The sequence below is a fragment of the Staurois parvus genome, unplaced genomic scaffold (assembly GCF_062004578.1).
Source record: "Staurois parvus isolate SC_StPar_1 unplaced genomic scaffold, SC_StPar_1.0 ptg001302l, whole genome shotgun sequence".
In the NCBI taxonomy this organism is placed as follows: Eukaryota; Metazoa; Chordata; class Amphibia; order Anura; family Ranidae; genus Staurois; species Staurois parvus.
Genome location: NW_028319098.1, coordinates 4,737,131 through 4,759,078, shown reverse-complemented (window position 1 = coordinate 4,759,078; position 21,948 = coordinate 4,737,131). Strand labels below are relative to the sequence as shown.

Sequence of the window (21,948 nt, the reverse complement as noted above, 5' to 3'; positions counted from 1 at the left end):
CTATCTATCTATATATATCTATCTCAGATCTCAATGGGGAAAAATATCATGCTGGATATCTATACTGAAATGGACTGGGTAATGTGTTAGGACCACAAGGATGCCCCATCATTTGATGGAAATGAAAATTATCAACCTACAGAGGACTGAATTCAAAGACACCCTGAAAATCAAAGTGAAAAAATTATACAGCAGGCTAGTCCATTTTGCTGAAATTTCAATGCAGCTACTCCAAAATGGTACTCCGTAGTTTGCATGGTCCTCACGTGCTTGTATGCATGCCTGACAATGTCGGGGAATGTTCCTACTGAAATGACGGATGGTGTCCTGGGGTATTTCCTCCCAGATCTGGACTAGGGCATCACTGAGCTCCTGGACAATCTGAGGTTCAACCTGGTGGCGTCGGCTGGACCGAAACATGATATCTCAGAGGTGTTCTATTGGATTTAGATCAGGTGAGCGTGGGGGGCATTCAATGGTAACAATTCCTTCATCCTCCAGGAACTGCCTGCATACTCTCGCTACTGAGGCCGGGCATTGTCGTGCACCAGGAGGAACCCAGGACCCACTGCACTAGCGTAGGGTCTGACAGTGTGTCCATGAAATTCATCCCGATACCTAAAGGCAGTCAGGGTGCCATTGTCTAGCCTGTAGAGGTCTGTGCGTCCCTCCATGGATATTCCTCCCCAGACCATCACTGACCCACCACCAAAACGGTCATGCTGAACGATGTTACAGGTAGCATAACGTTCTCCATGGCTTCTCCAGACCCTTTCATGTCTGTCACGTGCTCAGGATGCACCTGCTCTCATCTGTGAAAAGCACAGGGTGCCAGTGGCGGACCTGCCAATTCTAGTGTTCAGTGGGAACTGCAGTCGAGCTCTGTAGTTCTGGGCAGTGAGCACAGGGCCAATTAGAGGACGTTGGGCCCTCAGGCCACCCTCCTAAAGTCTCTTTCTGATTGTTTGGTTAGAGACATTGACACCAGTGGCCTGCTGGAAGTCATTCTGTAGGGCTCTGGCAGTGCTCATCCTGTTCCTCCTTGCAGAAAGGAGCAGATACCGGTCCTGCTGATGGATTAAGGACCTTCTACGGCCCTGTCCAACTCTCCTAGAGTAGAGTAACTGCCTGTCTCCTGGAATTTCCTCCATGCTCTTGAGACTGTGCTGGGAGATACAGCAAACCTGGCAATGGCACGTATTGATGCACCATCCTGGAGGAGTTGGACTGTCTGTGCAACCTCTGTAGGGTCCAGGTATTACCTCATGCTACCAGTAGTGACACTGACCCTAGCAAAATGCAAAACTAGTGAAAAACAGTCAGAAAAGATGAGTAGAGAAAAAAATGCCAATGACTTCCACCTGTAAAACCAAACTGATTAACAACCCCCTCTGCTACTTAACTGACCAGATCAATATCCCACGAGTTTGATTGACTTGATGCTATACTCTGATGAAAAGGTGTTCCTTTAATTTTTTTGAGCAGTGTTATTTATATAGTGTGTGTGTGTGTGTGTGTGTGTGTGTGTGTGTCAGTCAGTCAGTCAGTCAGTCAGTCATAGTTTGTAGACGCTATGACTTTCACACAAACCAAATAATATACACCTTTTGGTATTTTTGTTTACCAAAGACGTAGCGGAATACATTTTGGCCTAAATTTTTGCCGAAATTAGGTTTTATTGGCTATGTTTTATAACAAAAAGTAGTAGAAATTTTTGGTCTTTTTTGTTTATTTAGCTAAAAAAAAACCCGGTGGTGATTGAATACCACCAAAAAAAGCTCTATTTGTGTGGAAAAAAAAAAAGATATATTTCATTTGGAGGTCAAGTGGTTAAAAAGCAAAGCAAAAATGCATGAACAAAATATATGCCTTTAAATCCTATAGAAGTCTTAGGAACGCACTGTACCCACAGCACATTGTGGGAAAAGACCTGCTGCAATTTAGGCGCATGTTTAAAAAGTTCACCAAAAATGTACCTCTCCATTGAAATGAATAGAGACAGCATTTGTGGTGTATTTGTGGTGTGTTTTTAGAGTCACATGTCCCAGTTTCACATCAACCATGTCTAAACATAGTAAATATTTAGGAATTCAGACAAAAATTCAGAAAATGCAACAAAACGCACTGAACAAATGTTAAAAACGCATACCACGGTTTTAAGCACAGCAATGAGAAAGAGCCTTTACTCCACTTAGCATATGTGAGACTTACAAGGAGATAAAGGTAAAAGGGTAGAAGATCTAATCTTTTTTTCCTGAATGGTCAGAAGCCGTGGACAATTATTTACTGAGCTTAGAAATGGTTGATGTGTTAACTTGCAACAACAGATGTCATAGAACAGCGGTTCTCAACCTGGGGGTCGCGACCCCTTTGGGGGTCGAACGACGCTTCCACAGGGGTCGCCTAAGACCATCGGAAAACACATATTTCCGATGGTCTTAGGAACCGAGACACCGCTCCTCGCCGCCGCCACCGCCGTCTCCAGGTGTGGGCGGGATGACATGCCGCCCCTGTCATCTGGACACACCTCGAGATCAATCCTCGCCTGTGATTGGCCGCCGGCACTGTAGCTCAGGAGAGGCACACAGGCGGCCAATCACCGGCAAGGAGGTGGAGCTTGGAGAGGAGGAGCCGAGCGGCACCGCGAAGATCGAGCGAGTGAAGAGGAGGAGAGCGGCCGGAGAAGAAAGACATCTGACAGGTAAGTGTCGGTACCATGGGAGAGGGAGGGAGCGAGCGAGCCCAGGCTGGAGCAGGGGTCTGCAAGGTAAGTATCATTGGTGTCAGTGGGAATAGTGCCCCATCATTGGTGTCACTAATACCAATGATGGGGCACTATTCCTCCCACTGACACCAACGATGGGACACTATTCCTCCCACTGACACCAATGATGGGGCACTATTCCTCCCACTGACACCAACGATGGGGCACTATTCCTCCCCCAAATGACACCAACGATGGGGCACTATTCCTCCCCCACTGACACCAAGGATGGGGCACGATTCCTCCCCCCACTGACACCAACGATGGGGCACAATTCCTCCCCCCACTGACACCAAGGATGGGGCACAATTCCTCCCCCCACTGACACCAAGGATGGGGCACAATTCCTCCCCCCACTGACACCAAGGATGGGGCACTATTCCTCCCCCCACTGACACCAAGGATGGGGCACTATTCCTCCCCCCACTGACACCAAGGATGGGGCACTATTCCTCCCCCCACTGACACAAAGGATGGGGCACTATTCCTCCCCCCACTGACACAAAGGATGGATGCCGCCCCTGTCATCTGGACACACCTCGAGATCAATCCTCGCCTGTGATTGGCCGCCGGCACTGTAGCTCAGGAGAGGCACACAGGCGGCCAATCACCGGCAAGGAGGTGGAGCTTGGAGAGGAGGAGCCGAGCGGCACCGCGAAGATCGAGCGAGTGAAGAGGAGGAGAGCGGCCGGAGAAGGAAGACATCTGACAGGTAAGTGTCGGTACCATGGGAGAGGGAGGGAGCGAGCGAGCCCAGGCTGGAGCAGGGGTCTGCAAGGTAAGTATCATTGGTGTCAGTGGGAATAGTGCCCCATCATTGGTGTCACTAATACCAATGATGGGGCACTATTCCTCCCACTGACACCAACGATGGGACACTATTCCTCCCACTGACACCAATGATGGGGCACTATTCCTCCCACTGACACCAACGATGGGGCACTATTCCTCCCACTGACACCAACGATGGGGCACGATTCCTCCCCCCACTGACACCAAGGATGGGGCACTATTCCTCCCCCCACTGACACCAAGGATGGGGCACTATTCCTCCCCCCACTGACACCAAGGATGGGGCACTATTCCTCCCCCCACTGACACCAAGGATGGGGCACTATTCCTCCCCCCACTGACACCAAGGATGGGGCACTATTCCTCCCCCCACTGACACCAAGGATGGGGCACTATTCCTCCCCCCACTGACACCAAGGATGGGGCACTATTCCTCCCCCCACTGACACAAAGGATGGGGCACTATTCCTCCCCCCACTAACACCTATGATGGGGCACTATTCCCCCCACTGACACCTATGATGGGGCACTATTCCCCCCACTGACACCAATGATGGGGCACTATTCCCCCCACTGACACCTATGATGGGGCACTATTCCTCCCCCCACTGACACCAATGATGGGGCACTATTCCTCCCACTGACAGCAATGATGGGGCACTATTCCTCCCACTGATACCAATGATGGGGCACTATTCCTCCCACTGATACCAATGATGAGGCACTATTCCTCCCACTGACACCGATGATGGGGCACTATTCCTCCCACTGACACCGATGATGGGGCACTATTCCTCCCACTGATACCGATGAAGGGGCACTATTCCTCCCACTGATACCGATGATGGGGCACTATTCCTCCCACTGACACCGATGATGGGGCACTATTCCTCCCACTGACACCGATGATGGGGCACTATTCCTCCCACTGACACCGATGACGGGGCACTATTCCTCCCACTGACACCAATGATGGGGCACTATTCCTCCCACTGATACCGATGACGAGGCACTATTCCTCCCACTGACACCAATGACGGGGCACTATTCCTCCCACTGACACCAATGACGGGGCACTATTCCTCCTCCCACTGATACCAATGACGGGGCACTATTCCTCCTCCCACTGATACCAATGACGGGGCACTATTCCTCCTCCCACTGACACCAATGATGGGGCACTATTCCTCCCACTGATACCAATGATGGGGCACTATTCCTCCCACTGATACCAATGATGGGGCACTATTCCTCCCACTGATACCAATAATGAGGCACTATTCCTCCCACTGACACCTATGATGGGGCACTATTCCTCCCCCCACTGACACCAATGATGGGGCACTATTCCTCCTCCCACTGACACCTATGATGGGGCACTATTCCTTCTCCTACTGACACCTATGATGGGGCACTATTCCTCCCACTGATACCGATGATGGGACACTATTCCTCCCACTGATACCGATGATGAGGCACTATTCCTCCCACTGACACCGATGATGGGGCACTATTCCTCCCACTGACACCGATGATGGGGCACTATTCCTCCCACTGACACCGATGATGGAGCACTATTCCTCCCACTGACACCAATGACGGGGCACTATTCCTCCCACTGACACCAATGACGGGGCACGATTCCTCCCACTGACACCAATGAAGGGGGCACTATTCCTCCCACTGACACCAATGACGGGGCACTATTCCTCCCACTGATACCAATGATGGGGCACTATTCCTCCCAATGACACCAATGACGTGGCACTATTCCTCCTACTGCAAAATTACAGTTATGAAGTAGCAACGAAAATAATTTTATGGTTGGGGGTCACCACAACATGAGGAACTGTATTAAGGGGTCGCGGCGCTAGAAAGGTTGAGAACCACTGTCATAGAAGAAAATGTTGATGTTTTCCCAGAAATGGTAAAAGAAAATGTAAGTAAGAAGTTCCCTGACTTTATTTTTTAGAGATTTACTATTATGTCAAGGCTGCCAAATGTGACAGTTTCCAGGTTACATTGTGGAAGGCAGAGGTACACAAAATCGAACACACATTGTCAAATTACATCTTGAGAAGTCTCAATATGAGCAGTTGAAAAAAGTGCATGAAAGTGTTACTAAACCCACAACCATAAAATTAGTCTGTATATGCAGTAAAGCATGCCTGTTATACTTACTGTGGAACCTAAGGAGTTTATCCTCTGCATTGTGTAAAAAGGCAGTTTGATCCTGTCTTCTCTGCCCCTCCTCTTGTTCAAATGTCCACGTCTTATCTCCTAATAAGACAGACTGAACCTGTAGCCATTCTGGACATGCTCAGTTAGTGTGTATTGCTAAAGAGGTTTTTTTTGTTTTCTTGGGAGGGTGCATGTGATCAGCACAGGGCCAATCAGCACTGTCCAGACAGAGGTCAGGGGTTCTGCATCCTACAGCAGAAAGAGAAAACTCCTACAACATGTAACCAGTTCTCTGCTGGACACTGATAGAAGTCACAAGACTGCTGTAACTGCTGATGAGAAAAGGTATTTAGCAGTTTATATTTACTAAAATAATTACATTTCCAAGTTCTGTGTACTGTGGCAGACCAGATATAGTGAATGCAGGGTCCGGGGTTTAGTAACACATGAATCTTGACATACATTATAATGAACAGTAGAAGTAACATTCAGAACTGAATGTAACAACATAGCCAGGGAAAAGTGGGGCTGAGAATGGGGGTAAGGAGGTGTAGGTAGGGGAACAGTAGAGGGATGGATTTGAACGGTATCAAGAGACTGGGATCAGGGATGTAGGGGGGATGAGAGGTCGTGCTGCTTCCCAGGAAGTCCCAGGAAAAAGGGTAGCATCGCTAGGGCATGTGATAACCACAAAAAGGCAGTCATTCTAATTTCAACTATTCCCCTAAAGTGATTGTAAAGGTTCTCCCTTTTTTTTTTTTTTTTTTTTTTTTACAATTATTTTACACTGATGTGCTCTGTGCAATGGTATTGCACAGAGTGGCCCCGATGCTCCTTTGCTGGGATACCCCGCTGGCACTCTGGGCCCCTCATCTTCTCCATGTGCCACCATAGAAGACTATGGGGGCACATGTGCAGGCTTGATCCTGAACTGGCCAGTGTGTCTCAGCCCTGTCCCTGCTCCCTCATCACTAGATTTGATTGGCAGAAGCCAGTGGGTCCCGCTGCTCCATACCCATGTACCCATGTACATCCAAATGTACATAAATTAAACCTGAATGTGTACACTTTCATCCCATATTAATACTATAACTATAGCTTGAATATGTTTTGGTCAATACCTGAAAAAAACTAAAATTGTGCCTGTGTCCAAATATATATGGACCTTACTGTATATGTTGCACCTGGGCTGCCTAGGTAGAGGGAATACACTGGCAGCTATACTGAATAGGCTCAGTTACCTGTGTGCAAGAGCCCTATTGTAGCTAACAGCAATGTAACTGAAGTAAAAGTTATTTTCGTATTTGTGCCTGGAGTTCCACTTTAAGCTGATCATAATTCAATATGCATCTAAAAACAACTTTAAATAAGTCTTGACAAAACGTTTTAGTAGTTGCTTCTCCCCTTCAGAAGACAAAAGTGCACCTTTACAGGTGATGTGTTACCTGAGCTGTGTTTGTGACATATTAACGAATATATAGTTAGCTCTAAGTGACAGCACTTGTCTCAGGCAGCAGGTGTGCACCCAAGACCAGCACCATCACTACTCATGCAGGGGAAGGTTTGTAGTGACTGGACAGAACATTCTTTAGAGTGCCCAATAGATGCCATGCCTTTTGCCCCACTCTCGCTGAGCTTTCCTTGCATTTTTTGCCAATCAGCACCACCATCATTTTTTTTAGTTATCTCCCTGGTAACAGCAGCCCCCACAAATTTGACAGATCTTTAGGCGAAACTTCACCTTGAAGAGTGCTTGCACTCACTGGTATCCCTTAGGAGGGTAAATCAAAGGGTGCAGTAGCTCCTGGGCTCTGCTGGAACTACCCTATGGGAACGCCCACAAACTAGGCTTCATACAGGGGTGGAGCTCACAGCCAAAATACTTAAATACGTGCTTTTCTGATAAATGATCCTATTATACATCGTTTTTGAAGTGCTGGTTATTTTTTTTACATGAATTGCTAGGCCAACAAGTAAGTGTTTATTTATGCTGAGACTTCTTTAGAGACTACAGATTCTGTTTTAATTACTAGAGCATCCTGCAAAATAGAACTTGTGAAGAGCAATCTGGTCTTCTGCAGATAAGGGTGTCAGGTTAAGGACTGTAAATTAGTTGCTTCTCCATTGCAAGTAAAGAACATAATAGTAAATATACAGTACTTGGCCATTTCAACAGCTCCTAGTTATAAGATCATATCCTGCTTTCCTAGTTCAGAGTTAACATTAAATTAATTTTAGGTTTGTATCAAATACCAGACTCAGTCTAGATGACTTGGCAATGACTCTAATAAATATAATTTCTGTTTTAATTCCTTGCAGACGCATCAGTAGAGATAAAATCTATCCCACGTTCATAGTCTGCATAGTGCAGTTATGGCTTGTCAGACCTCAGTGATTTTTGGCATTTACAGTCCAGAAAAAAAACAGCAACATTAGCAGACCACAGGCAGAAGGAGTTGTGTTGGCCACACACTGATGTTTTTAGTGTGGGAGGTGAACTATTCCTGAATGACCAAACCTACTAGTGTCACTAGTATACAGTGGAGGCATTGTTTAACTGTCAGGGCAGGAGCCGAGGAACGGACAGGCAGGCCTAACAATGTAACGCACTGGCTGACGACAACCACCACCCACAGACCGAAGTCCCTCAGGGCGTGGAGTCTAAGTCCCAGGCTGCCCTTCACCAGGGCCCCTGATGGTGGGGATGGACTTGACGCAGCCAGGAACCAGGTCGCGGCCCCCGAGACACTTCAGCTGCGGTAATGGCCGCCGCCAATGGCGTGTAGCTGGTGGAAGAGACAAAAGAGTAGTCAGACAGGCCGGGGTCAACAACAGCAGGACAAAACAGTACAGGACAGCAGACGAGAATCACAGGTCACGAGCCGGGTTCAGCAACAGAGGGTCAGATCAAAGGAGAATACAAAAAATAGTCAAGTCACAAGCCGAATCAGATACCAGGAGAGTCACGAGAGTCAGAACAGAGTAATAGCAACACAAAGACACAAGTGCAAAGAGCATGTGCGGGCCACAGGCTTATATGTCATCAGCCACGCCCCTCTGGGGGATGGACCTCAGAGACCTGAAGGCATAAAAGGATTCCCACCATGCACAGCAGAATCCAAGATGGACGCCAGCACATGGAGTAACATAACCTCAGGGAAAAGGTAGGACCTTGACATTAACCTGGAACAACATTCTTGAGATTGAGGCTTATCAGTTCAGAAGAAATTGAGAACCTGATGAATTTTGCCCTGAGGCATTTTGTGCCCCATTTTGCGGTGCAGTCACTAAATCTTAATACTAAGGAGATTACTATAGAATGCCACATGGGTGACAGCTCAAAGTCTGCTGTGGCTGCTGACATCACATCCAAGATGATGTGCCCAGAAGCTGCCTTGGGGCTTTTTTGGATGTAACAGGTAAATGGCATAATGAAAATACATTAAAAGTGTATGTACAGTATAATGTTTTGATCGTTGTTGAAATTAATGATCTGGGGACAGGTAGTCTTCAAGTAAAAGCTGTCCCTTTACCCATTCGGGCGAAAGATATGATATCTTGTAAAAAAGAAACTCCCTTGCAGCTTCATTTCTCTGACAGATCTTTAATAAATGACTGGTGCTGTCAGGTATGATGGGGCATGTGACCTCCTCCCAAGATGCAGAGGGCGAGCCTGAGCGTCCAGCTGGCATGCTGAAAACTGGCACCTGAAGAGTAGGAGGAAGGAGCCCTGAATAAGCTTTGAGGGGGTGGGGGCAAAGAGAGAGAATCTCCTTTAAAGTCGGCCATAGATGGATGGAATTTTGACTGGTTCATCAGGGACTGGCCGAGATTGAGATCCATCTGTGGGCAGGCTGATGGTACCCATGCTGGTAGAACCACCATGTCAGATTTTTGGCATGCAATTATTGCTAGCAGCAATCACTGTGTTCTTCCGGCAGGGATGGCAATGTAGAAACAAAGCTGCTCCCACCATAATCGCACAGTGGCAAGCTAGGATCACAGAAATACAAATGGAGAAGCTCACCCTGACTCTGAAGGAGAGAGATGAGAAGTACTAGAAAACCTGGAGACCTAGGTTCTATTACAGGAATCAAAGACCATTAACTTCTTCCATGGAGACTCCACTCTGAGCCCTAATGTTTTTTCTTATACACTGAGCCGGTTCTTTCAACAGTGAGAGGGGGGGGGGGTGTCAGGACGAGTCTCTGCCCCCCGCCAATCCCTGTGGAATTCTACTGGCCCTCTCTCCAGTTCTCTCTTTCCCCCCCTCTTCCCTAATCCAGTTTTCTTCCCACTTCAGCTTTACTCTGTCTTCTAAGGTATTTCCTGGACCTTTCAAATTAACAATTGTGAATGAGTAGGGAGTACATATTACCCCTGCTCATTCGCCAAAAAAGTGTCAAAAGTGAATAAAAACTCAACAGTTTTTGACAAGTCCTTTTATTAAAAGAAAAATAAATTGTCCCCCAAACTAAATCCAAAATCAATCATGAGGAACGCCACCACCAACCCAAAGAAAAAAAAAAGAGCTCCGTCCCAATGAAGGCTCTCGCCGTCTGACAGCTCTTATATAAGCCAAGGAGCGGAGCCACCCAGTGAAGTCACCAGGTGACCCCGCCCTCTCGTAGCATCATCGACCAAGCATGTCCCAGCATACCCCATACTCATTTACATGAAGGGCTGGGATCTGGGAGCCCCCTTGTTAAAGGGGGATTCCATATTCCGATAAGTAACCCCCCACAGACCCCCAGAACCACAGCCCAGGGTTGTGAGGAAGAGGCCCTTTGTTCTCATCAACATGAGGACAAGTTGCTTTTGGGGGAAGCCCCCTGTTCCAAAGCAGCCCCCCCCATGTTGAGGGCATGTGGCCTGGTATGGTGTGGGGGGGAGGGTGGCGCTCATTTGTCCCCCTCCTCTTTTCCTGAATTGCCAGGCTGCATGCTCGGATAAGAGTCTGGTAGGGATTAGCGGGGTCGTGGGGTTTTTTTTTTGTTTTTGTTTTTTTTCCCCTCTTAATTTGGAGTAGGGTTACCCTTAAAATTCATAATAGACCCAAAGGGCCTGGTATGGATTTGAGAGGGGACCCCGCACTGTTTTTCAACCATTTTTTTTTTATTAATTACTGGCAATAGGTTTGTTTATATTAAGCTGTCAGCTGATGACTCATTGGTTGTTAAGGACAGGACAGCTGCCCGCTCCTTAACAACCATGTTGCTTACTTGTTAACCAATTCCTGTCCGGACACTTTTACCCTCTTCCTGTCCAGGGCAATTTTCAGCTTTTAGCGCTATCACACTTTAAATGACAATTGCGCCGTCATGCAACACTGTACCCATATGAATTTTTTACCATTTGTTTGAGACAGATACATTTTTTTTTTGGTTTTATTTATTCACCGCTGGGATTTTTATTTTTTTTTTGCTATGTAAATGAAAAAGTCCAAAAATTTTGAAAACCGTGTTTTTCTTATAAAATTTTGCAAATAAATAATATTTCATCATAAATCTTGGCCAAAATTTATTCTGTTATCTTTTTTGTAAAAAAAAAAAAAAATAAGCCAAATTAGGTAAAACCAAAAATTTTATAATTTTTAAACTTTTTTTTAAGTTTTTATTTTATTTGCTTATTATTATTTGTTTTTTTTTTTTACATACTGTCACCCTAGCAGTACAGTGTCAGCATGGTGACCCTGTAGTACTTGTGGGGGGTGATGATTTTTTTTTTTTTTTTTTTTTACACTGATTGCTTTTACACCCATACTGTATAGGATGTAAAAGCAATCATTTCTCTTTCTCTCTGTCTGCATTCTTGCAGCCATTGAAAAGTACTGAGTGAGCTGTGATTGGTCACAGCTTGTCACATGGTACAAGGCTGTTGTGAATAGCCTTGTACCATGTGACCTCTGTGATTATTCACAGATTTCACACGTAGTAAGCAATGATGTCACAAGTGACATCTTGCTTACTACTTTGCATGTGATCACTGATTGGCCAATCAGTGATCACATGATCGGGACCTCTTACAGAGGTCCCGTCCGACGATCAGTGTTTCACTGTGTATGGAGGACACAGCGGGCATCGGATCGCGGTGCTGCGCGCTCCCAGGGAACGCGCACAAGCAGGGTGCGGGGAGGCCGTTTATAAATGGCCCCCTGACCCTGCAGTGCCACCGTCCGGCCGTTTATATACAACGGCCGGATTGGAGGTGGTTAAGGACAGTGTCTCCTTTTAACAACCAGCTTAAAGTTACACAAAACACAACATGCCAAATGCATAAAAAACGCATTAAAAACCAGTACTTGCATTTTGGATGCGGTTCCATTGAAGTCTATTCCACGCAAAACGCAATCTGCTGCAGGAAAAAAGACCTTGACCCTTTCAAAAATCTGCTCTGGCTCAGAAAGCACAGATGTGAATTAGATTAGTTGGAAAACATGTAAATGAATTGTAGTGCGTTTCTGCCAACTAGAAAACGCACTGAAATCCACATAAGTGTGAACCCTAGGGTAAAGCCTTTTAAAGCATCACCTATGGTGATATTTAAGTACTTTAGTTTGTTGTCATTCCAGGAGCATGTGCAATTTTAAAGCGTGACATGTTAGGCATCTATTTACTCTTCGTAACATCATCTTTTATATTTTAGCAAACAAATTTCTAGAAAGAAAATGATGATATTTACATTTAGGAGAGTAATGTCAGAATTGGCCTAGGGCTCAAATGGATAAAGGGAAATATTGTCATTGCGTTTTTAGCTATCAGCCTGTCTGTTTTTTTTTTTTGTTTTTTTTTACGCTCGATTACTGCTGGTGGCTATAGTGATCACTGTATTCTGGGAAACCTCCTACTGTCAGAATACAAAGGCCTCATGGGAGGGATTCCCCCATTAAGACTTAATGCCCATGGATGCAGGAAAGAAAATTGCTTAATGTATGGCCTGCTGTAAAGGATAAGTTCACCTTTCGGAACATGTTCCTCCTGTTTTTAGGGTGTGTATGACAGAGGTACTGACACAGGGTTCCACGAATGAATGAACTGCAAATCCCAACAGTTGGCTTGTAGTTTTCAATGAACTACTGTGGAGCACCGTGATAGTTCATTGAATCTTTCTGTCTGTATATCTTCATGCTCGTACATCGTGTACAGGCAAGCAGATATACTGCAGGAGACCTGCATGGCACCAGCGATCTGCTGAACTCAGGACAGGTACAGGACGATCTGCTGAATTACAGGCTACTGCAGACAAAAATAATAAATGCACAATTTTTTACCTGTAAAAACAATGTGCATTTATTATTTATGTGCAAAAGGGGAACTTACCCCTTAATGAAGAAGCTGCCAGTCAGAGAGGCAAGAGAAAGAAAGCAAGTAGAACTACAGTAATACCTCGGTTTAAGAATTTAATTTGTTCTGCAGGACTTTTCTTATAGCGAAAAATTCTTAAACCGAAACACCGTTTCCCATAGGAGTGCATTGAAAACCAATCTGTTCCGGAGATCAAAAAAAAAGTAAACACTAATAAATACCGCATGAGTTATTTTATCAAGTCATGCGGCATTTTAGTAGTGACAACCATGTGTTAATATTTCAGCTGTCAGCGGGGTTCCCCACTGACATCTGAATGTAAAAGAATTGCCGGCAATAAAAACAATAATTTAAAAACCTGCGTGGGGTACCCCTTCCCATCCATACCAAGCCCTTTGTGTCTGGTATGGATTTTGAGGGGAACTCCCACACCAAAATTTAAAACAAAATGGCGTGGGGGTCCTCCCCAAAATCCATACCAGACCCTTTTCAGAGCATGCAGCCTGGCAGGTCAGGAAAGGGGGGGGGGGCAAACAATGTTTCTTTTTAGTTTCTTAAAAGAAACAACATTTCCGTTAACTTTGGGGAAAGTGACAGCTAATTCTGTGAGCTATAGTGAAGAAAAAAAAAAGAGCCAGCAATTGCATTTAAAAATCAGCACTGACATACACTTCGTATTGTGAAAAAAAATTCATACAAAATTTGTAAACCGAGGCATTATTTTCAGTGGATTTCCATTTGTAAACCGAAAATTACTTTAACCGAGGCGTTCTTAAACCGAGGTATTACTGTATTGACTATTGTTTGGTTTATATTGTCTTCCTACCCATTTGGAGAGATTTCTTTTAGCTTCCTGTCTGACTGACTAATAGTCAATGAGAAAGGAATTAATAGTAATATTCTCCTAAAAGGATCCAAACAATGATGAAATCCTGTCATTCTGTTCTAATTAAAAATAATGTTCTGATTGGAGTTGCACTTGAATGTGGTCCGGTTTGACTTGACACCAGAAATGTTACCTATTATCTGCTTTGCGTTTTATACATTTGCAGTCCTAGTACATATGTTTTCTTCTCCTCAGATAATGAAAAAAAATACTTGAATGTACAAAAGATTAAGTACATCACAACCCAGACTACAAGTACGATACCTGCAAAAATGTCTGCGTTTCAGTACTTTTGTGTGTAGCCATAGGTACCTGATCAATGCATTGCAAGGAATGGGCCGGTTTCATAAAGCTCTCAGTCGTTCTGTTGTAGACTTTTGCATGATCTGTTTTGCAATTCGTTGCATTTGTAATCTTATTTCATGTGTCATTTCAGAGGTACAATGAAGACAAGGACACCACCAAGTTTGGCCAGAAATCCACCATCAGCTGCACTTGCTAACAAAAGGAAAACCTATAATGCTGAAAACTACACTAGGTATTGTTGCCCTTTTAGATTTTTGTGTGTAACTGATTATTTATAGCGCTCGCCAAAAGTTTTGAGAATGGGACAAATATTAATTTACCTGCAAGGAAACGTGCAGTCATCATTGCTTTGCACACAAAGGGTTTCACAGGCAAGGATATTGCTGCTCCTAAGACTGCACTTAAATCAACCATTTATCAGACCATCAAGAAGTTCAAGGAGAGGTGTTCAGTTGGTGTAAAGAAGGCTTCAGGGCCTCCAAGAAGTTCATCAAGCACCAGGACCATCTCCTAAAGTTGATTCAGCTGTGGGATCGGGGCACCACCAGTGCAGAGCTTGCTCAGGAATGGCAGCAGGCAGGTGTGAGTGCATTTGCATGCATAGTGATGCAAAGACTTTTGGAGGATGGCCTGGTGTCAAGAAGGGCAACAAAGAAGCCACTTCTCTAAAGGAAATACTTCAGGTACAGACTGATATTCTGCAAAAGGTACTGGGATTACACTGCTGAGGACTGGAGTCTGTAAAGTCATCTTCTCTGATGAATCTCCTTTTTGATTGTTTAGGGCATCCGTAAAATCGATGTCTGAAAAAGAAAAGGTGAGTGCTACCATCAGTCCTGTGTCATGCCAACAGTAAAGCATCCAGAGACCATTCATGTGTGGGGTTGCTTCTCAGCCAAGGTAGTGGGTTTAACTCACAATTTTGCCTAAGAACACAGTCATGAATAAGAATGATACAAAAACATCCTCCGTGATCAACTTCTCCCAACCATCCAAGAACAGTTTTTGGTGCCTTTTCCAGCATGATGGAGCACCTTGCCATAAGGCAAAGGTGATACTTAAGTGGCTTGGGAAACAAAACATCGAAAGTTTGGGTCCATGTCCAGGAAACTCCCCAGACCTTAATCCCATTGGGAACTTGTGGTTAATCCTCAAGAGGCGGGTGAACAAACACAGACACACACACACACACACACACACACTCCAAGCATTGATTGTGCAAGAATGGGCTGCCATCAGTCAGGATGTGGCCCAGAAGTTGATTGACAGCATGCCAGGGTGAATTGCAGAGGTCTTGAAAAAGAAGGATCAACACTGCAAATGTTGACTCTTTGCATAAACTTACTCTAGTTGTCAATGAAAGCTTTTGACACTTATGACACGCTTGTAATTATACTTCAGTAAATCATAGTAACATCTGACAACAAGATCTAAAGACACTGATGCAGAAGACTTTGTGAAAATCAATATTTGTGTCATTCTCAAAACTTTTGGCCACGTCTGTACACGCGTGTAGTTACTGTGAAGCTGCATTCATTCAGCAGTAGTCTTCATGACATTTAAAACATATCTAAACCCAAAAACAAACATTTAATATATTTCAGCTTACCAGTCCTAACATGTAGTGGCTGCAATATTTTACCTGTTTGAGGCTTTTTTCTTTATTTTTATTATAGATGAGCTAATGTAGGCATATTAGGTCAATGATGTCAGGAGCATCCCTGTCCCCTTGTGTATGTGCACTGTAGGGGAGGAAATGCCTGTCCTGCATATGATCTGTGATATCTATGGAAAGAGCCATGATTGTCACACAGGCTGGACCATAAATATGTCTGCCTTTGTTCATCTGTTACACGAGAGGTGGGGAGATTAGTCGTTTACAGAAGTAAGGCGATTGTTCTAGGTTTCGGTGTAGAATAACGGAAGTGCCGAGGACACTGTCTTTCTGTTCTTGCTGAAAATGCTCTTAGCCTGAAAAAAGAACAAATGCAGCCGCTACATCTGAGCCCTGGTAAGCTTCTTTGGATGAAAAAAAACTGCACAAAAATAAATTCACTATCTCTGCTCCTAAACAAGTGGCTGGAGAACTTTTGGCTTTTTACCGCAGGCAATAAAACACATAGCAGCATTGTGTGCTCATACATTCCAATGATTTTAGTGTTTTATAATTTTCGATAAATGATCTTCTATCTGTAGTCTTTTTGAATTGTGGTTTACATGGATGGGGCTAAATATAAAAGGTCTTCGCTAATTACTATGATCCTTTGCCATAAGCTTTACTTTGCATGGGCGGTAGAGAAAAGATGTTCTTCAGTAGCCATTACTCTGAGCATACAGTCATGTGAAAAAGTAAGCACACTCCATGGAAATTGCTGACTTCTTTTAGCATGCTTGAACAGGCAAACATTAGATCTTGATGATTTAAAGTGTTACTACACCCACAACAGTAAAATCAGTCTGTATATGCAGTAAAGCATGACTGTTATACTCACTGTGGAACCTAAGGGGTTAATCCTCTGCATTGTGTGAAAAGACTGTTTGATCCTGTCTTCTCTGCCCCTCCTCTTGTTCAAAAGCCCACGCTGATAAGACAGACTGAACCGTGCCCTTCTGCACATGCTCAGTTTAGTGTGTATTGCTAGAGAGGTTTTTTTTTTCTTGGGAGAGTGCATGTGATCAGCACAGGACCAATCAGCACAGTCCAGACATAAGTCAGGGGATTTCCATCCTCTTAGAGAAAACTCCTCCTACAAGCTTTAACCAGTGCTCAGCTGAAGTCACAAGACTGCTTCTAACTGTTAAGGAGAAAAGGTATTTAGCACTTTATATTTCCTAAAATAATTGCATTTCCATGTTGTGTGTACTGTGGGAGAGAATGCAGGATCCTGGGTTTAGTAACCCGTTAAATAGTGCTTAAAGATGATGTACTTGAACAAAAGACACACAAGTGACATGGAGTACTCATTTTCATGATCTTAGAAAACTAAAATGAAAGCTGTAAATTGGCCTGGGCAGGGAGGGGGTAAAAGTGCCCCGTAGGCTAGTGGTTAAGCATCCTGTCCTGTGCTGTGCGTTTAAGAAAATTAGTATTTTTGACTTGTACTTGACCTGTGGGGGTGTTTGTTTTTTTTTTTGGGGGGGGGGTTTTTTGCTAACTTCTTTTTTGTCTGCATGACACCTTACTGTGTTGTTGAGGGAATTGAGTGATTTTCTTTTCTGTAGTTGCTGAAAACCAAATCGCTCCTTCTCTGGCCAACTTTAATGCCCCCCTCTGTTATACATAGAGCTCTGATAACAATAGGATGACTGTAGCCTATATATGGAGATAGGATCCTGGGGCTCAGTGTGGGGCAGGTGGTACACCGAGGTCTGGCGCACAGGACGTCCTCAGCAGGCCGGGGACGGAGGGGGAGAGAGGACCATTATCTGGTGGAGAGGAGTAAAGGAGATTTGTGGAAAGTTTGTATGCAGATACCCCTGTTGGAGACACACAAGCGATACATGACAACCATGAGAATGGAAGGCATGTGAGTTTAGTGAGTGCACACCCACAAGAGGAGACGTTTGTTAAAGGGCGCATGGTGTTTTCTGGTTTGGGAACACTTGAAGGTCTTCACATTGAAAGAGATATTCACGTGTCACAATGGACTTTATTCTTACGCACGAAGTGATTGATGCATGTCACATGAATGTTTTGTTTTATATAATTGGTTGATCACAACGCCACTGGACTATTTATATTTATGTTCATTTATTTTTGCATGGTATATTTGATTTAAAGTGGCGGCAGTACTCCTTTTTCACAGTTTCATGAGTTATTGAATTAATTCACTCTATCTTTATTTTATTTGATGCAAGCATTCGGTGCAAGTGTTTTTTGTTATATTGTTTGTATATGGAGATATGATCCTGGGTCTCAGTATGGTGCATAAAATAGTGCATTTATATGTAAAGCACACAGGGCATCTCAGGGCAAACATTGGCAAGGAATTGTTCACATGTAACTGTTGTATTGTATTTAAATAAATGTTGTTCCTGTGTACTTGCATACTGCACTTGACAATAGAATTCCTGAATACCTGCTGGGCTCCTGTAATAGGACTCATGTATGCCTGCATTACTGTCTGTGATGGACAATCTTTTTTAGTATAGATATTCTTGCCCAATCCTGCAGATCTATGCACACTACCTTAAATTCTACACAGACAGCATGACGGCAGCATGGAGTGTGTAGACTGAATCCTTGTCCACCTGTCTCTATATTTAGCTTCTAAGAGTCTGCACAAACTTTAAAGGATAACTGAATTTTCACACAAAATGCACAAAATCCTTTCAGTTGTTAGGCAAGGAGATTAAATGATTTTAGATTTCCTAACTTGCTGAAAAATTGTTCTGTGCGATCTGACTAATCTTTGCCCTTTGTCAGTAAGAAGACGAAAAGACGTGCCTATCTATAGGTACACTCCTTCAGTCTGTTTGGCAATTTACACCTGAAAAGTGCCGATTCCAGGCCACAGACGATGACCATCTTCCTGTCCATCGTTGCAGACACATCTGTTTATACTTGTAAAAAAAAAAAAATAGAACTTTTATTTATAGCTGTAAATCATTTATAGGCTAAGTATGCTCACTAGACGCTCTCTCTGTTTCCTGAAATAGAAGGAATTTCCTGATTTAGTATTCATATTCTATTTTGGGATAATTCTTTGGCCTTCAACTAATCTGTTATTTTTTTTATATTTTATTCTGTTTAAGCTTCCTGGTCATTTACACACTTGATTATTTGTGCCAGGTTGTAGTCTGTGTTTATTTGGCACATTTACAAGTTCTTTTCCTGTTTAACAGGATGGATTCCTGATATGAATAGTGTGGCCCTGCTTCAATTAAGATAGTCATTTGTTTGGATTTCATTAAAGCCGAAGTTTATGTTCAATTTTTGTTTGAAATAAGCACAAGGCTTTAGTGATATCCTCTTTGTGAAAAACCTTGCAGTTTACAAATAGGCACATACTTTAATTTCCTGCAAGAACCAAAACTTTCAGCTGTCCAAGGCCAGACATGCTTGTAACTAAAAACAGAATATCAAGGTGATTCAGTGAGCGCTAAGATGATAAAAACCATAAGCAGCTGATACACTACAAGGCAAACCTATAACCTCTTAAATATATGTGATGTAAAAAGTGCAGCGCTAATGAACAAATAATACGTATTAAATGGTCACGCCCTTAAATAGACAGTATGAAGTCCACAGAAAACAATGTCCGGTAAAGACAAATAGTAGAAATGGTGACTTCGTTACTCCCAGTGAGGCATTCGTCTGGATCGTGTGGAAATGTAAGAAATGCACACTCACCAGATGCGCATTTGATAAGCGCAATATTAGTAACCAGAGGTCCCCTCTTGTCCTGTAGAAGGTGCAGCTCAAACTGGACAGGCTATCCCACAGTACTGGCGCCTCCAGAGATCTTCTTTACTGATGGAAGCTGCGATGGGGGTCAGCTCATCTGAGTCACTCTCCTCTGGGCCTCAGGGTGGTCACCATATGGTCTTGTAACGCCAGACAGCTAATCCCAGCAGGCTTCCCAGGGTCTCCCTCTACCTTGTATTCCAGATGTTAATCAGTTGGACTTTGCAATGGTTTTGCTCAAAACAGCCCTGATCTTCCTGTTTTGAGCAAAACCATTGCAAAGTCCAACTGATTAACATCTGGAGTACAAGGTAGAGGGAGACCCTGGGAAGCCTGCTGGGATTAGCTGTCTGGCGTCACAGGACCATATGGTGACCACCCTGAGGCCCAGAGGAGAGTGACTCAGATGAGCTGACCCCCATCGCAGCTTTCATCAGTAAAGAAGATCTCTGGAGGCGCCAGTACTGTGGGATAGCCTGTCCAGTGTGAGCTGCACCTTCTACAGGACAAGAGGGGACCTCTGGTTACTAATATTGTGCTTATCTAATGCGCATCTGGTGAGTGCGCATTTCTTACATTTCCACATGATCCTGACGAATGCCTCACTGGGAGTAACAAAGTCACCATTTCTACTATTTGTCTTTACTGGACATTGTTTTCTGTGGACTTCATACTGTCTATTTAGGGGGGGGGCATTTAATACGTATTATTTGTTCATTAGCGCTGCACTTTTTACATCACATGCTTGTAACTAGCTTTTCACCTAACTTTTATTTTGCATTTTCAACAACTAAGACCAACTTTGGCCATTTTATTTAGTTTTGAGGTAGCATGAGAAAGTAAGAATTCATGTAAGCTTTTCTCAGTGTCTATGATGCCACCACTGAGATTTCACATCACTTCTGCCCCTGGGACATAAGGACAAGAAGGGGGCTAGGGGTCACTTTGACAAGAATATACAGACAGCACAAAAACACCTGAAAGTGTCTAGCCCTTCCTTACTATGAAAGTGGAACTTAACCCCCCTATCCTTTGCAGACGAGGACGGTACCATCTTAGCCTCTATTTAGATCTGAAGTTGCCATGGGTGATCTACATATGAACAGATAGGGCACCAGCCACTTGAAGGCTTGCAAGATTGGGTAAGAGCTGACACTGGCAAGAGTGAACAGAGGCATGCTTTGATTATTACTGTTTTGGGAAACTGTTTAATCTGTGGGTTTAGCTATGCTTTAAAGCGGAACTAAAGTCTGCAATACTTATCTTAGTTTCAACAGTCCCACATCTATGAGGTCACTTGTTAGTTCCAGTCCCTTCTCTTCAGCTTCTTCTGGGTGCTGATCTGTGGCCATCTTATTGGCTGGCATTGGATGGGACACCTGCGCAGGAGTTCAGTCATTCCAGCACACAGGCCTAGTGCCTGAGCATTTAATGAGCTGTGCATGCGCAGCACAGTTTACATTCTAAGGAAGACTGAGCAGGCAGGTAAGTTTTAGTTTATCTTACTGCAGAAGAGACATTGATTGTCTCTTCAATAAACAGTCTGTGTGCACACAAAAAAATCCTTAGTTCAGCTTTAAGAAAAAACTTGAGTAAGCTGCAGATTTGGGGAAGTAAGTGTAGTGGGTCACATCATTGCTTCTTAAATTGTGCCTTTCCCAAATATTCAGCTAGTGCCCACATGTTTCCATTCCCTGAGCCCTGCTCTGGGAAGGTGGAAAATCCACACAGGCTTCTGTTAAGCTGACTACTAAAAGTATGACCAAGCTAGTTAAAGGATATGTATAGACCAAATGTTTTTTTTCTTGTTCCCCAAAAAATTGGGGAGATTTTCCTGCACTTCCTGTCCCAAAGATACAACAGGAAGTGAGAGAAAATCTGTACAAAGTGAGGGGACTTCCCTTCTTGGACAGTTTTCTCCTGAATAGGTGTCCTTGTTGGAAGATTTCCCTATGCTTTTTTTTTCTGGTGGCAATTCTAAAATATAGAAATTCACATCACTTTCTTTCTGTGTAATCACTAGGATAAAAGAGTGAAGCACCTGCCATCATTTAAAGTGCCTCTGATTAACCTCAAATAAAGTTGTTCTAGTAGGAAGGTAAGCCATGGTTCGCAGAGAGCTTCCAAAGCATCAGAGGAATGTCATTGTTAAAAGGTATCAGTCAGGAGAAGGGTACAAAAGAATTTTCAAGGCATTAGATATACCATGGAACATAGTGAAGACAGTCATCATCAAGTGGAGAAAATATGGCGCAACTGTGACATTACCAAGAACTGGATGTCCCCCTAAAATTGATGAAAAGACAAA

The 21,948-nt window shown here is 44.0% G+C and overlaps 1 protein-coding gene across 2 annotated transcripts in view; it reads left to right on the top strand.

Moving 5' to 3' along the window:
* Window positions 1-21,948, top strand: part of ZC2HC1A (zinc finger C2HC-type containing 1A) — a 117,239-nt gene that overhangs the window by 69,311 nt on the left and 25,980 nt on the right. For both annotated transcript variants that reach the window (XM_089661013.1, XM_089661014.1), the window contains one exon: window positions 14,364-14,465. In XM_089661013.1, the coding sequence (XP_089517139.1) occupies window positions 14,364-14,465 (102 nt within the window). The remainder of the gene's footprint in view (window positions 1-14,363; window positions 14,466-21,948) is intronic.